Source organism: Leishmania major, chromosome 23 (genome assembly GCF_000002725.2).
Source record: "Leishmania major strain Friedlin complete genome, chromosome 23".
Taxonomy (NCBI): Eukaryota; Euglenozoa; class Kinetoplastea; order Trypanosomatida; family Trypanosomatidae; genus Leishmania; species Leishmania major.
The window spans coordinates 47,684-62,959 of NC_007264.2; the positions used below are offsets into that span (position 1 = coordinate 47,684).

A 15,276-nucleotide genomic window follows, 5' to 3' on the forward strand; every position below is an offset into this window, starting at 1 on the left:
GGAAGGTAGAGGAAGGAGAGGGAGAGACGAAGCTGCTGCCGTCTATTGCGTGAGTGGACCCTGCGCACCTCATCTCTCTCTTTTCGTTCCTTCATCATGCGTTGCTGCCCATTCGCGTGCACCGATGTGTGCGTGGACCCCTGCCTTGCTCTGCTGCCCGGCCGCACTCCTAGCCCAGGGCGCTTTCTCCGCCACCTCCGCCGTCTTTAGGGTTATTAGTAGCACCAGCTTTCCACAAGTTTGCGCGGGCACGTTCACGGCGGCGAGGCGCCACACGTCCATGCCATCGTCTCCTCTGTGTAGTGGTGGCTGCCTTCCGTGCTTTGTTACGATTGTTGCATGTGCGTCGTCGCCGCTCGATGCTCTTCGCTTTCTGCGGCTCCTTCTTTCTGCCTTTCTCGCTTCCTCTGCTGGCGTGGGCCGATGCGCTCCGAGCCCTTCTTGGCCTGTGCGTTGAGTGTCGGGTGGCCTGGGTAGCGCCTTCACTCTTGTCATGTATGCTTCTCCTCATGCCGCCTATCGTTTTTACCTCTTCTCGGCTGTGGCGGGAACACCTGTAGAGTGTCTTCGCCATTCGTCACCTGTTTCTTTCCCTGACAGGTTCTCCTTCCGTTTCGACACCATATGCTTCATGCGCACCTGCGCGGGCGTGGTTGCCGAAATTAAAGGGCGGGCGGGAGTTGGCATCGATGTACCGGTTTTGCCTTTCGAGTCCCACACGCACGCGCAGAAGCGTCATCGCGTGTGCACGTGCGTGTGGGCGCCTTCATCTCTTTCCATCCCTTCCCAAAGGTTCAACGGCCGTGCTCGCCAATCTTACCCCGCTTCTATCTCCTCCTCCACCCCTCCGCCGCGGCTTTCGCTCGAGCCCCGCCGCGATGGCGTACCCGCACGTCTGTTGCTCTCGCTGTGGCAGGCGTGCCGGAACAAGGCGGAGGAGACGACGAGAAAGAGAGCGGTGCCTTCTTATTCTGTAGCCCATGGTGGATGCCAGAGGCACAACGACAGAGACGCTGGCCGGGGGCCTCGCTGTTGTCCCTATTCGCTTGTTTTGTTCATTGCGAAATCGCCGCTGTGGTGCTCCAGACCCTCAGGCAGCAGCCCCCCCCCCCCAAACCCAGTAAGCGCCGCAGCGGAAACACACAAGAGACTCTCTTTGCCCTCTGGGACGCTTGCCGCTCTGCTTCTCTGGCCATTCGCCACTTCGGCGTCTCGACGCGTCGGATCTTCATGTGCGTCGCCCCGACGTCCCTGAACGCGACGGTGGCAAAGGTGAGAAGCAGAACAGTGTGGGGGGTGTGACGCTGTATGTGTGCGCCGCGCTACGGCACTCTGCTCTGCTTGCCACTGTTCAACATATCTGCTCTTCTGCTTCGTTTTCCAGACCCGACGCACAAACACACATACACGCATACATATCCTTCATTCTCAACTCGTCGCGCACCCGGACACATCCAGGTACACCAGCGCGGTTCCGTGCGTCCATCGTGTCTTCGCCACCGCATCGCCTTTGGCGCCCACGACTGGAATAGGAAGCACGACGACACCACGGCAAAGAGCAGCGTCGGCACGCATCAGGGCACGCACGCACACACGAGCGCGCATGCGTGAGCTGGCCGCGTGACGCGTATTCAACTCACGGCTCTCGCTTTCTGCGTAGTGGAGGAAATCAGAGGGCTTCCTTGGGGGCTATCATGTGGGTAGAGGCGTACCGTGCAGGCTGCGCGGAAGTGTCCGCCGATGTGCGGGAGGACGTCAGCAGCAGCGGCGCGACTGGGGAGCTGATTGTGCGCGGCAACACCTTTGACAACTTCAAGAACCGCGTGACTGACACCGATGTTCAGGCGATACTGGCGGCTCTCCGTGTATGCCCCGGTATGTCTGCGCTGTATCTCCCTTACAACAACATCACCAGCGAGGGCGGGGTGCTGCTCGGCAAGGCGCTCGGGCATCAGCTTGATAGCATCATCACGCTCGACGTGCAGTACAACTCGCTGGGGGCGGAGGCGGGTGTGGCGATCGCACAAGGGCTGCAGCGGAACGACTCGCTCTGCCATGTAACGCTCGCCGGCAACCCACTCGGTGGTTGCTGCGGTGCGGCACTCGGCGAGGCGCTGCGGCAGAACATGAACCTCGCGGTGCTGGATCTCTTCAACACCGACCTGGGCATGGAGGCGCTCGTGCACATCTGCCGCTCCTTGGAGGGGAACAAGGGACTCTCCTCTCTCAACATCGGGCGACCGTTGCTGCACGGAGTTGACGAGCTGGAGAGCGTCGTGAATCATCTCTCCATTGCTCTTCAGCGCAATTCCACACTGGAGGAGCTGCACATGGCGTACTTTGGCCTCGTTGACGACTGCCTGCAGACCTTGGTTTTGGCGCTCTGCGGATCGGCAGTCACGACCCTCTGCATCAAGGGCAACAAGGTGTCGCAGGACGCCGGCCAGCTGCTGGCGCGTCTTCTGGACCGCCGGCAGGACTTTCGCAATCTTGATGTCAGTTGCAACCGTCTGCGTGACGCCGGCGCAGCGGCTCTAGCGAAAGGCGTGGCACACCACCCTCAACTGGAGTCTCTCGGTCTTGAGAGCTGCACGATCAGTGAGCGTGGCCTTGTGGTGCTCGTTGAAAGCCTTAAGAGCTGCGCGACTGTGCGTCGTCTAACCCTCTGGGGCAACGATGTGACACCGGCAGTGGCTTCCTCGCTCACTGCAACGTTTTGTGACCTGCGCGAGCTTGACTACATTGATGTCGGCGTCATGGAGCAAGACGGGCAGCTGGTGGCCTACCGTGCCTGACGCGTGGATATCACTGCACTGCGGGCGATGTACACTATGACGACCACGATGAAAAACTTGATTGCTTCGGCCGCTCCACTCGAAAGAAAGGAAAGAATGACTGGGAGATGGGGGGGGAGGAGACATGTGAACGGCTTTGTCGACTCACCACGACTCTGTGTCCAGTGTCACGCCGTACAAAAAGGGTGCGACACGCCGAATCAGGGGTCTCTTCCGCCGCGCTTCTGTGCCGTCTGCTCGCCCCCTTTTTCCCCACTCTGTCCACTCTCTGCGTAGTCCTCCTCCAAGGCGTAAGCGAGTGCCCTCGCACCCTAGAGGCGCGCTCGGGGGAGAGGTAGGAGGAACGAGGGGCCCTACCCCTGGACATGCGCTGCCGCTCATGCAACGCCTTTGCGCGTGCACACACACCCACTCCCTCTGCATGTGCGTGGGCTCCTGTGCTGCACATGGTGCACCACGTTCTCATCCATACACCTCCATGTCGTTTGTCGATCCGAAGCACACCTTCCTTCCCCTCATCGCACAAGAAGATTGCAAGGGAGGCTAGCGCTCATACCCACACCCATTACGTGTTGCCAATCATCACAGATGCAGCACCGCCGTCACTCTTTTCATCCTGGTGTCTTTCCCATTCCTTCTTAGGCACATCCACGCTTACCCACGGCGGCTCTCTCTCGTCATTTTCGTTCGAAGGAGAGGGTGGTTTGTGGGGGGGGGGCGATGCCGCTGCCAAGTCAGAGCCAGCTTCACGGTTATTATGTGGCACGATGTGGCTACCACGAAGTGCTTAGGCCACATCGAGCAGCACTGACGCTGCTGGCGGAGGACACTGCATCACATGCAGAGAGGCTCACCAGCGAAGCTGCGGAGCGATGCGTGGCCGTAGCAGACCTAGAACAGATCGAGGACAGAGCGGAGGGAGCGGCGCGCGCGCGCGAGCGGGCTGCCGTCACTCCTCTTGCGGCCCAGCGCGCGTTTCGGCTTGCCGAGCCGGGTGGCAAAGCCGCTCTCTCTCCGCTCTACATCGGTGCGCGAGGTCTCCTGCCCATACTAGACCTGATTGCGGAGCTCCCACTCCTCGAAACGGTGGATCTGTCAAATGTGGCGTCTTGGTACGACAACGACACCTTCGCCGGCTCGTCGCAAGGCAGCGTTTCGGGCAACGACGTAGTTGCCCACCTGTGCACTATCCTTCCGCGCCTGCGCTTCCTACACACCCTCGACTTGGGTGGCCAGCCGCTGGGCAGCATCGCCGTTGCCCATCTGCTGGAGACCATCAGACAGTTGCCCACGGTGGTACGTGTGAACTTCGACACCACCAACGTCGATCCGTACCTCATCCGTGCCTTCCAGCAGACGCTGGAGGAGCATCAACTACGCCCACGCCCGCACATGCCCACCACCAAAGCGGTGGCAAAGGCTTATGAGATTCCGCTCTACATTACAGCACTTCCTCGACTAGATCGCAAAACACTTCGCGAACAGCAGGTGCTGCGAGCTCTTCTCTCCGAGGACCCCAGCTTCACGAGTGCGGTGACAGGGGCGGAGATGAGCGACATGGTGCTCACGGCGCGCGTGATGAGCACGGCAGAGGCGGTCTTTCGGTGCGGGGACAAGGGCATCCGCGGGGACGGGCAGCATCTCTTCATCCTCAAGAGTGGAACGTTGCGTGTGTACAGTGACCTCGAGGGCTTCGTGTTGTCACGCGGAGACTACTTTGGCGACTCGTACCCCTCCGTGCTGCTGCCGTGCTCGCGGCTGGAGGAGGAGGAGCGGGGGATTGTGTATGCCATACCGCTTTGCTCGTCTACTACCGTGTTGGCCCACTGGGCAGCTCGCCTGGTAGCCGCGTGGCCATGGCTGCACCAGATTCCGATCATGCACGCTGTGGGGGCGTGGACGTGCATGCGGGCGTGCACTTGCAGCGAGTTTGTCGTATCGGAGCCGACAGACACGATTGTCGAGGCGGGGGATGGCGGAGAGGCAATCTACGTGGTCTGTGACGGCTCTTTTTCCGCGCTGGACTCTCGCGGGGGTGACGCGGCGCGTTACAACGCTCGGCGCGTGCGAAGCGTGTTTACCCGCCTCGACGTGTTTGGCATTGAGGCGCTCGTCGCCCGCAAGCGCCAAAGCTCCGTCCGCATCAAGGCGGGAAAAGAGAAAGACGTGCTCTATCGCACCTCGGTTGTGCGGGGTTGCGGTGTGCGGGTGCTTCACCGCCAACTGCGCCCCGTCTTCATATCGCTGGCTCGAGGCTACTCGCTACACGAGGACCTCTGCGCCGGCGGCACCACCGGGTGAAGAGCGGAGCTGACCGCAGTGGGGCACCCAGAGGACCGTGTCTCCTGCTGCTTTCTCTTCGCTTGCCAGAGACTTGTTACTCAGATGTACAGTAACGGCGCTGGATTTCTTTCGACCGTTCTTCTTCGTCTTATACGTGTCTGCGTCTATGGAGGCGTTCGCGTCTGTCGCTGATGTCGTGACGACGGCGAGGCGTGGCCGCACGCCTCAACGATACCGTTGCCACTCGGAACTCGCCGCTGGTGGGCAATGTGCACCGCCGCGCACAAGCGAAGCGAGAAAAAAGGAAAGGCTACACCATTGGCACAGAGGATCAGCACCGGTTGATTTTTTTCTTACAACCGCCTTGTGCACGGCGAGTCACAGGTATCGTGGTGGCTAGGGATCGTATCGCTTCCGCGTGTGTCGGTGTGCAGAGTTTAGGCGAGTACGCGGGCTGCAGATTCATCTGGCGAGCTGTCGCGGCCCGATCGGCTACGCCGGTACCTGGCACTGCTTGTTTTCCTTCGCTTCCTCGCCCTAGGTCGCTTCACCTGCCAATGCTGCTCCCTGTGTGTGCCCCCCCCCTCCCAACCCACCCACCCATTGTTACTCTCTCTTTCGTCTACTCGTCCCCTTCCCCATCATCCTCTTCCCTGCGCTCCTCCTCCGTCTCCTTCGCTGCGGCGGCCGCCTTTTCTCGACTGTGTGGACCACCGACCGGCAAAGGGCTTGCCGCACCGCGAGCAGCGAGGTGGCGGCACTGCGTCGGCATTATATAATTAGGCAAACCCACCACACGCACGACAACACCAGCAGAAGGGTATCTGCTCCCGTGTCAATGGGCGGGAAGGCTTCGAAGGCGGAGACGAGGCTCACCTCTGAGGCGGCAGATGCCTTGTACAGAGAGGCGTACGCGGCCGGCGCGGTCGACGCTGATATGTATCACACATCACAACGCGAGGTGATGCGGCAGCAGGATGCGATGGCAGGTATTGGTGCGTGCATGTTCAGTGCTTGGGTGGCATACGTGTACGGCCGCACAACGGGCGTGCAGGCGGCAGAGGACGCAGCGGCGCTGCGCCTTGATGCACAGCAGCAGATGCTTGACAAGACGAGCAGGGACCTGGCGCTGAAACTGGAAGAGAACCGTAGCCTCATTACCGTGCGGCAAGAGCAAGATGTCATGATCGCGCAGCAGCGCGACGAGCTGCAACGTGCGGCGGAGCAGCGCCGCGCTATGCAGCGGTCAATGAACGCACTGCGGCGGCGCAACGCATCTGTGCAGCGGCAGATGCGAAGCCTGAAGTCCTCGCTGAGCGCTATTCAGCTGCAGATGTACGTCGGCATGGCTGGCGCCGCCCTTGTCGTATTTGCGGTAGTGTGGTCGACACGACCACTGCGCAACGGACGCTGGTCACTCCTTCCTGTCGCAGCCTCGTTGGGAGAAGAGAGGGCGATAGCGGCATCAGCGCCGGTGCCTGTGGTGGAGGCCGTGGAGGTCAAGGAGCAGGCGGAGTCGTAGCGGTGTAAAGCCGCGCATACCACGTGCAGGAAGCGAAAGGCGAGGTTGTTATACACTGCCAGGGCGCTGTGCTGGCTTGCAGACGCGTTGCCATGTGTGAAGCTGTGTTCGCTGTACTCATGGATGAGTGTACTCAATGCTTGTCTGCGTGTGTCTGAGCGCCCTGTCTGCTTCCCTCCTTCCCCCGCTTGCATCATCTTCTACACCCGACCCACCCTTCATGCGTGAGGATGTCGTGAGTGCACACAGAGAAAAGAGACAGAGGGGCAGAGGGAGAAGGGCGCATACGCTGACGTGGGCTGCACGCTCCTTTCCTCTTCGCCCCCCTCATTGACCCACATGCACAAGCCGTCGAACAGGGAATGAGAAGACATGCCAAGGTGCACCACGTTGCCTCTGTCTTCATTCCCTTCTCTCCTCACTTTTATGACTGTCTGTGCTGCGTCTTCGTCCCCCCCCCTTCCCCGATTTCGTGTTGCTCACTTGTGTAGACGTGGCAAGGACTGCCTCGCGCTCGCTCGCTCGCTCTCTCTGCCCATCGTCGAAGGGGCTGAGGGGGGGGGAGGAAGGTGCGGCTGCAGTGAATGGCGGAGGGAGGGAGCAGGGGAGCGCTGCTCTGTCTTCTATCTTTCTCTGCCGGCGTCAAATTTCATGTGCATCAACTTCGCCTCTCCTCTCCACCTCCGCTCTCCCGGTGCACGACACATAGACGTGCAAGACGTGCCGATGGAACGCAACACGCTGCAGGTAGTTGCTTCTGCGGTGAACGCGGAGGCACTCTCGGGCGCTGAGGATCATGCTTGCCACGCGTCTCCCGTGCACCGTGTGTACCGCCTCCGCGACGCGTGTACGACGCTGCAGCTTATCCTCTTGGCCTACAAATACCGTCGCTGCAGTGCGCATTCGATGACGGTTGCCATGTTCGTTGAGGCTTGCGCCTATGATCTTGTGCAGGGGGTGCGCGTCCTCGAGAGCGCCCCCTTATCCTCGTCACCCGGCCACGACTCCTCCGGTGACGCCATCGCGACGTTGGAGGCACCGTGGTTCTACATCGGCTCTGAGGCAGGTGGCGACGTACGCGTGTACCTGCTCCTGCCTACCTACGCGGACTACTTCTTGGACTACACAATGCACTGGGCACGGGTCGCGTACTCGGAAATGGCGCGCCAGTACGTTGGCCACAGCCTCATCGCGAAGCTGCAGACCGTCGGTGGAGGTTGGGCCTCGCTGCACCGGGCTGACAAGTCCCTCGCGTGCGCCTTGCAGCTGCATGCTGTGGCACAAGCGGTGTTCGATGAGGATGTTGTGCGCAAGTGCCGCCTCTTTATTGGGTGGGCTCATCTCTGGAACAGCGAGCCGGCCAAGGCTCTGGAGGTGTTTTATGCGGAACTGGCAGCCGCGCGACGGCATGGCGACACAATCCAGGAAAGGCGTTGCCTACACGCCATTCAGAACGCGGAGCACAACCCTCGCCTCGCCCCCGGAGGGGCACACACGGGCCACTACCAGCTTGTGAACCTGTGGTGGCGTGCGCTTGCCTAGGCGAAGTCCGCGTCCCTTTTAAGCTCTCCCACTCAGGCGTCTTCTTCTGTGTCCGGACGGGCACGGGGAAGCCGAGGACGTGCACGGAAGAGAGGCACAGCAGCGCATGAAAGGGGTGCTGGTGCGTGCGGGTGTTGGTGTTTCTGAGTGCCTCAAAATGAGCATCTCACGCTCGAGTGCGCCCAGTCGGAGCCTGCAGAGAAGACGGGTTAGCCAGGGAACGTACGGGGGTAACAGTGCGTCGTTTGGAGAGCGCGATCTCGGCGTCGTATCGCACGCTCCAGCGCGCCCACTTTGTGTGGGAGAGGGGGAGCTCGTGAGCTCCGCCATGCCTTTCAATGCCGAGCCACCTCTCGTCGTGAGAGGGTCCGTTGCCCACGACGTGGGCAAATCAGGGTGATGTATCGCTTCTGATGTCGGCGGTGAGGTCCTGGATGGCGGTGCGTCGGAGAGCGAACCGCGACAGTGAGCACACGCTTGCGCTATCCACATGATGGGCAGAGCGTCAGCGTGACTCGAATACATCTCACCCCTGGCCCTCGCTGCCTACCTGTGTGGAGCGCCCGTGTGCTGCCGCGAGGGATATTTGCACGAAGAGTAGAAACCAGCATGATGGAAGGAGTGACAGCGAGGCGGAGTGTTGGTGGGCGGAGTTTGAGGACGAGGCTGTGCTCAGTTGGCCGAGTCGGCGCGTTGCTGTGACACGCATCTATTGGTGCTTCAAACTGCACGGTGTGGGACCTGTGACAGGCCGCGGAGTAGAGTGAGTGGTTGAGCTGATGGTGCGCGGCGGCAGAGAAGTGAACACGCTGACGGCAAGCAGCGGCATTACGGCGTAGCGTGGAGAGGGAGATGTCGCGCGTGTTCGGTCACTTTATTGGACAGCAGTGCGCGGCAGGTCATCCCCTTCGAGCTTGTCTCTCTCGCACTGCTCTTCGTCGTCCTTCGCCCACCCCTCTTGCCTTCGGCACCAACGCGATGACCCCCCTCTCCCCTCCACCGAGCGCTTCGCTCGCCTCTCTCTCGGAACTTATTTGGTTTTGTTTCAGGCCAACACAATCACCGCGCCCCTTCAAGATGCTCATGACCTGAATTATCGCGAAGAAGCTGTTGACGCGGCCGTCGCGTCGGGTGGGTGTCCCGTCTGCCCCTGTTCTGGGGGAGAGCCGCGCAGGAGTGTATGCTTCAGCATACCATCACACTGCGCGAACTCTTCCTTACGGTCGTCTTGCCAGCTGTGGACGCAGTGTGCTAGCCTCGCTAAGCCTATTGGGTACCACGGAGCCCCACGTGACAGAGGGCACGACAGCGCCGACCGGCTCCTCGGTGACTGTGAAGCAGAGCAGCAGCGCATTCAACAGACGGCGGGGTCGGCTCCTCGTGGTGAACGTGGTTTTGTGCCACTTCTCTCTTCCCACTGAGGAGGCCTCAAAGGACGATGTCAAATCTCGGGTGGAAGGCGCGGAGGGCGAGGGGATGGGCGTGTGCTGCCTGCAACCGACCACGCTGGGGTGTTAAGTGTCTGGAAGGAGATCAATAGTTTGAAGCCGACGGGGATGCTCCTGCCGCGCAACTACGTGACAGTGAGGGGTTGGCACGGGCCCTGAATCAGGGAGGGGCGAGAGAGGTGACAGGTGCACCGCTGCCACGCGGCGGCCAGCTCCTTCCGCGCGCTGCTCCCCAAGATGTGGCCCGACGACGGCTCAATCTCTGCCGCAGAACTCCCTCGAGCGCAGCGGACTGTGCTGCATATGGTTGCCGGGGAGAGTATCGACGACCAGCGTGTCACGGCGCGCATGAAAATATTTTTCCTCGAGCAAGTGGATCGGTGGTGGCGCCATGCCGAATAATGCAGTGTAGGGAAAAGTAACCTTTGCGCAGGGCACCGCCCCTCAGCGCGCGGTGGTGGAATCAGAGCCGCCTCAGGCATGCCGAGCCTATCGTGGTGGCGCAGTATCGACAGTGCGGACGCATGGTGGCTGGCATGTACGGCAGTGAAATGTGCTACGGGGAGGCGGTGTGGAGGCGCTTGGCTCGCCGTCGACGCCTTTGACGAGGGCCGCCAGGCTGGCGTACACCGGCAGACTAGGAGGCTGGTCAAGCGGTCTCTCTTGCGCCGTCCGCCCAAACCATCGCTTGCGCTGAAGGGGGCGGCTGGGGCTACGCCGCTTTTTGTGGCGGCGACAAGGAGCTGACGTCGAACCTCCGGTGGGTGGCCTTGCGGCATCGCCGGTAAGGAACTGCACAACTTCCCCTTGGACGATGCAGCCTTTAGGAGCCTCCTGCCGCGTGTCAGGGAGTGTGTGGCGGTGGACTGTGCTCCTGTTTTGACGACCGCGCGCCCTTTATGGTTTTCTCTCGCAGACCTCGAGGACTCATCGACGGGGTGCGACAGCGACGAGGACGACGGGGCAGCTTGCAGCCACTTTGTGTGACGCGCGTTCATGCGGCACTGTTGTGCATTGGTCGCCGCGTAGGTATCGCGGTAGGACGCGGTGGCCGAAGAAGTTGGGAGTGGGGCCCGGCAGAGAGCCTGCGGTGCCTTTTCGTAGGTGCTGCTGGACGGCAGCCCCCCTCCCCCGCGCGCTCAGCTGCACCCACGCTACCTCTGCTTTTCCCATGCCCCTATTGTTCCTCGCGTGTGCTTGTTGGCGCTGTACGTTTTTCAGTGCATCGAGTACGCCGTCTTCGCCACTGTTTGCCCGTGAAGGGCGGCGGTGAGAAATTGGGATGAACGAGCTAAGAAGGCAGACACGTATAGCGCAACGAAGCGCTTCATACTAGCGGCAGAAGGTATGCCGAACACATCCAACGCTTAGGGCTAAGGGAGTGGGTGGGCAGCTGAAGAGAAGCTCTGCGTGCCTCTGCGCATTACATACCTGTTCATATGTGCTGTTGATGGTGGGCCGCTTCGCCCTCACAAGTGCGGAAGGGGATAAATGTGTAGTGGGGCACCTGGGCACCCCTCTCTCTCTTTCTCGCTCCTCTGTGCGCATCCGCTTCTTGCTGCTTCACTTGGTGCTGCCAACCCGTGCTGAAATGCGGTATCTTGGGATGATGGCGCTCTGCTCTTCCCCTGCCTCGTGGTTCCTTGCTCCCCACCACCACCAACACCAGTCCCGGAGAGGTGGCACCTGACATCCTCGTCTCCCTCGTCCCCTCTGATCGCCTAATTTCTGCCGTCTTCCCCCCATCCTCTCCCTTGCTCTCCCACTTCTTCTCATCGACGTGCACTTTCCCACGGCGCCTGTGTGTGTGTGGTGTGTGTGCTCATGCTTTAGCCCCCCCCCCCACACACACACACACATACACTTGTTGAGCGCCACGGCCCGACATCGATACACAAATACGAAAAGGCGAAAGGGAAGATCATCAACGTACGCCAGCCCCGCGCCATCCACGCTGCTCTCTGTTCGCGTCTGTACTGGTCTGCGGAGGGAGAGAGAGAGAGAGAACTGGCTCGCTGCGTTCTTTGATCGTCGCCCTCCCTGCCCCCGGCTTGCCCGCCTCCTCCTTGTTGGAGTGACTGGCGGAGGTAAGCGCCGCAGGCCCCGCGGTGGACTGAGCCACAGGGACGAAGGACGACAACGACAACAGAAGCGCTACGGAAGTGTCTCGGCAGGACGCTACGTCCTCCCTGTATCCGTTCTTGTTTCCTGCGCGCTGTTTCACAGTTGCAAAACAGGCGTCTCCTGTACGGGCCGATTGTGTGTCAAGATGAACAGCGCTGACGCGCTAGAGCCGATACCCCGCAGCATTGCGCCGGATCAGGAGTTGTCTATCCTCAAGCTCATCCTCGACTTACGCAGCCTGGGCGATGTGGAAGGCAGCAAAAAGGTACGGCGGCGCGTGCGCGAGGCGCTTCTGAAAAGCAGCGACGATTCAGAGGCGATGAGCAAGGTGGATGATATCATCCGTCGAGGTAAGCGCACGCAGAGCAAGTTGGACGGAAGCTACGATGAACGGCAGCGACTCAAGCGTAAGCGTCGTGAGGAAGACTTGGCGGCGGCGTCACGCCTCGTAGACGTCGAGGCCGGCAGCGGCGAGGACTCGGAGGGATCCGCATCCACGGAGGAGGACGGCACCGAGGACTAGTAAGAATGTGCTACGTCATGGCATCCGAGCTGCATCACTGTATGAGTGCGTGTACGCGTGTTTCCTCACCGTGCGGCCGCTTCGATCCGCCGCGACAGCACAGTGGCGGGGCGGCCCACCGTTGGCGGTGACCTGTGCATTCATGTCTGCGCCAATGCGGCGTTGGGTCTGTCTCTCTCTTTCTCCCTGTGTGCGACAGAGCGTTGCGGACATCACATGTCCTCTTCGTTTTAAAGACGCACGAACGGCAATAAGAGAGATGAAGTGCGTCCCAAGGAACAACGCGCACGCCCAAGCGCGCAGGCGTGTGTGTACGTATGAGAGACAGGACTGTGCTTCGGGCAGTCTCGTCAGATTGAACACGCCGCCGCCTCCGTCTCCTTCGACTTCTCTCTTGCATGCGAGATGCGATTGACGCTCTCGCCATCAGCATGGGCTTGCTTCTTCGTTTCAATGCCCAAGGGTCTTGCCTGACGGAGAAAGCGAGGGGGAAGGAGGGGGATGGCTTCGATAGGCACGAGCACAGGTGGTCATGTACACCAACTTGCATGCATGTATGCGTGTCCTTCACCCTTCTCTCATGCTTGTGCTGTTTTCCCCTTGAGTCTTTGTGTTTTTGTTCTTCAGGAGGGATCACGCCGAGCGCTACGATGATGAGGTGCCGCCATCCGCGACCTTTTGGTGCTCCATGAGCGAGCTCTTCTCCTGGTGCGCGTCCGCGCAGAAACGCAATCCGAGGGTCCCACCTTTTTTTTGGCAACACAGCGTCCTGTGCGCGTGGTCTTCTCTCCGATGGCTCACGCGCTCTTTCCGCCGACAGCCGCTCCCCATCTGGCTGGTCGGAGCGCGAAGCTGAGGCAACACATCATCTCGAAACGATGGGGGCCAGAGGCACTTTGGACGGTTTGCACCGACGGCGGAGAGACGGGTCGGGTGCCCCCTCGGGCGGGGCAGGAATGGTTCGAGCAGCCCAAACGGCTCGCGGAGAGGCTGGGAGTGGGGGACGGCGAAGGCGACCGTTGCAGGCGCTGACGTCGGCCATTCCGTGCCGACGTTGTTCTGCCAAACCCGGGCAACACAACAAATCCTCAGGGGTGTCTTGGCAGTGGTCGTTGCGCCTCCACAGTGCGGCTTGGACAGGCTCACCAACGCCGTTGATGCCGTTGAGGTGCACCGCGAGTGCTACACGCTCCACATCTCACGTCACCGCAAAAGAGGCGTCCGTGCGCAGAACGCGCACGTGGGTGATGGCGCCGCGCGTGGCCACGTGTAGCAGCGGGGCAGTGCATACATGGGAAGTAGCCCCCCCCCCCCCCCACACACACACACACCACCACCACCACCACCACCACCACCGTGATCACGTCGCTACCCACGGCCTGTCTGCCGGAGCCTACGCCGCACTCGTCTACCTCCAGAGGCTGGTTTGCCGGCGCTCGGCTTCCCCCGAGGGGCACTGGACCGTAGCAACACGCTGAGGTGGCCGGCTTCGCTACGGTCGAGTCTTTTTCCCCTCCCTAATCATCTGTGTACATGTGATGGCTCACCATTAGCATCCCTCCTCTGTCGTCTTCTTGCTCTCCCCCTCCCTCTCCTCTCTGCATCACTCACAGACTTCTCTCTCTTGCCTACGGCGACAACCACCAACCCCTCTGTGCTTCTCCACTCAGGTCTCAGGATACGCTTGTGCGCAAACGGCTTGAACACTCCGTCTTCTCTGCACTGCCGCATCAACCATGCCCGGCGTTGTCGAAGCCAACCTGCAGAAGCTGGGCATCACCCTGCCGGTTCCTGCTGCCCCTGCAGCCTCCTACGCGCCGTTCTGCATCGTGGGCAACATGGTCTACGTATCCGGCCAGCTTCCCAAGGATGCGGATGGCAAGCTAATGGTGGGCCAGCTCGGTGACTCGCTGACGGCTGAGGATGGCAAGGCCGCAGCGAAAAGCTGCGCTGTACAGCTGATCGCTCAGATAAGGGCCGCCGCCGGCGGCGATCTCGACAAGGTGAAGAGAGTTGTGATGGTGCGCTGCTACGTCAACTCTGCATGCAACTTCCATGACCACCCGCTTGTGGCCAACGGCTGCTCCGACCTCCTGGTGAGCGTGTTCGGCGCTGAAGTCGGCCTCCATGCTCGCTGTGCTTTCGGCGTTGCACAGCTGCCCTTCAACTCGATGGTGGAGATCGAGGCTCAGTTCGAGCTCAAGGACGACGCCAAGGCTGCCTCGTAGAAGATGCATTTGATGAAGGCTGTATCAGCCGGCGAAAGCGAGCGAGCACGCGGGAGTAGCAGTCGCTGCTTCCACTCGGCAAGCGCTTCTCGCGGACGCGTCGCACCGTTCCTCCCCCCTTGCAGAGGTGAAGGGGGAGTGGGGGGGGGGGGCGTCTCGATCTGTTCCCTGGCCCTGTACCTCTCTTTTATTCTCTTAAAGCTCGAATATGCTGTTTTATCGTTCTCTTAGCGACATGGAACGCACGTCATCCAGAGAGCCTCTTTACTCACCTCGTGAAGCACGCCTTTGCTGATTCGATCCCTCCTTCTCCGAGTCATCGATGCGCAGCCTTGTCGACAGTCCTTACCGCTGTGGGCGCATGTGTCAGTGCATGTGTACGTATGGGCGGTGATGTGTAGGCCGCTCTTGTCCCCTTCTCTCCACTCACCACGGTACCTCCTGCCCGTCACGTCATCTATCGGGTTCGACTCGTCGATTTCGGTTATCTTTTGTTTTCCGGCTCGTTTTGTGTTTTCGGTTTCTCGTTCTCCTCCCTGCAGCACCGGCACACGGGCGTTTCCACTGTCCCCTCCCATCTCTGTGGGTCGCCCCTCCTTCTTGACGTTGATGTGCGGGCATGCGCGTTGGATGAGGAGCAGGTTTGCGCGTTGGTAAGCAGGTGCGTGCGTGTGTGCTCGTGTTGCTGGTGAGACTCCGCAAGCAAATCAGGAAAAGAAGGGAAAGATAAAAAGGCAGAAAGAAACAAGTTGATGTTCAATTCGTGGCGCACGGCTGGTCAACGCGAAGCAGCGCGCCTACTCGCCTGCGC

At 60.8% G+C, this 15,276-nt stretch overlaps 6 protein-coding genes across 6 annotated transcripts; all 6 read left to right on the forward strand.

The window, feature by feature from the left end:
• Positions 1 to 1,694: 1,694 nt before the first annotated feature.
• LMJF_23_0150 (conserved hypothetical protein) lies at positions 1,695 to 2,795 on the forward strand (the record flags this gene model as incomplete). The annotated part of the gene is made up of 1 exon (XM_001683286.1): positions 1,695 to 2,795. One exon carries the CDS (start codon positions 1,695 to 1,697, stop codon positions 2,793 to 2,795), a length of 1,101 nt encoding a protein of 366 aa, XP_001683338.1.
• Positions 2,796 to 3,515: 720 nt separating this feature from the next.
• Positions 3,516 to 5,096, forward strand: LMJF_23_0160 (conserved hypothetical protein; the record flags this gene model as incomplete). The annotated part of the gene is made up of 1 exon (XM_001683287.1): positions 3,516 to 5,096. The coding sequence occupies one exon, from the start codon at positions 3,516 to 3,518 to the stop codon at positions 5,094 to 5,096; it is 1,581 nt and encodes a 526-aa protein (XP_001683339.1).
• Positions 5,097 to 5,916: 820 nt separating this feature from the next.
• Positions 5,917 to 6,600, forward strand: LMJF_23_0170 (conserved hypothetical protein; the record flags this gene model as incomplete). Its single annotated transcript, XM_001683288.1, has 1 exon — positions 5,917 to 6,600. The coding sequence occupies one exon, from the start codon at positions 5,917 to 5,919 to the stop codon at positions 6,598 to 6,600; it is 684 nt and encodes a 227-aa protein (XP_001683340.1).
• A 651-nt stretch (positions 6,601 to 7,251) lies between these two features.
• On the forward strand, positions 7,252 to 8,142 carry LMJF_23_0180 (conserved hypothetical protein; the record flags this gene model as incomplete). The annotated part of the gene is made up of 1 exon (XM_001683289.1): positions 7,252 to 8,142. One exon carries the CDS (start codon positions 7,252 to 7,254, stop codon positions 8,140 to 8,142), a length of 891 nt encoding a protein of 296 aa, XP_001683341.1.
• Positions 8,143 to 11,859: 3,717 nt separating this feature from the next.
• LMJF_23_0190 (conserved hypothetical protein) lies at positions 11,860 to 12,237 on the forward strand (the record flags this gene model as incomplete). Its single annotated transcript, XM_001683290.1, has 1 exon — positions 11,860 to 12,237. The coding sequence occupies one exon, from the start codon at positions 11,860 to 11,862 to the stop codon at positions 12,235 to 12,237; it is 378 nt and encodes a 125-aa protein (XP_001683342.1).
• A 1,736-nt stretch (positions 12,238 to 13,973) lies between these two features.
• On the forward strand, positions 13,974 to 14,465 carry LMJF_23_0200 (putative endoribonuclease L-PSP (pb5); the record flags this gene model as incomplete). The annotated part of the gene is made up of 1 exon (XM_001683291.1): positions 13,974 to 14,465. One exon carries the CDS (start codon positions 13,974 to 13,976, stop codon positions 14,463 to 14,465), a length of 492 nt encoding a protein of 163 aa, XP_001683343.1.
• Between the last annotated feature and the right edge of the window lie 811 nt (positions 14,466 to 15,276).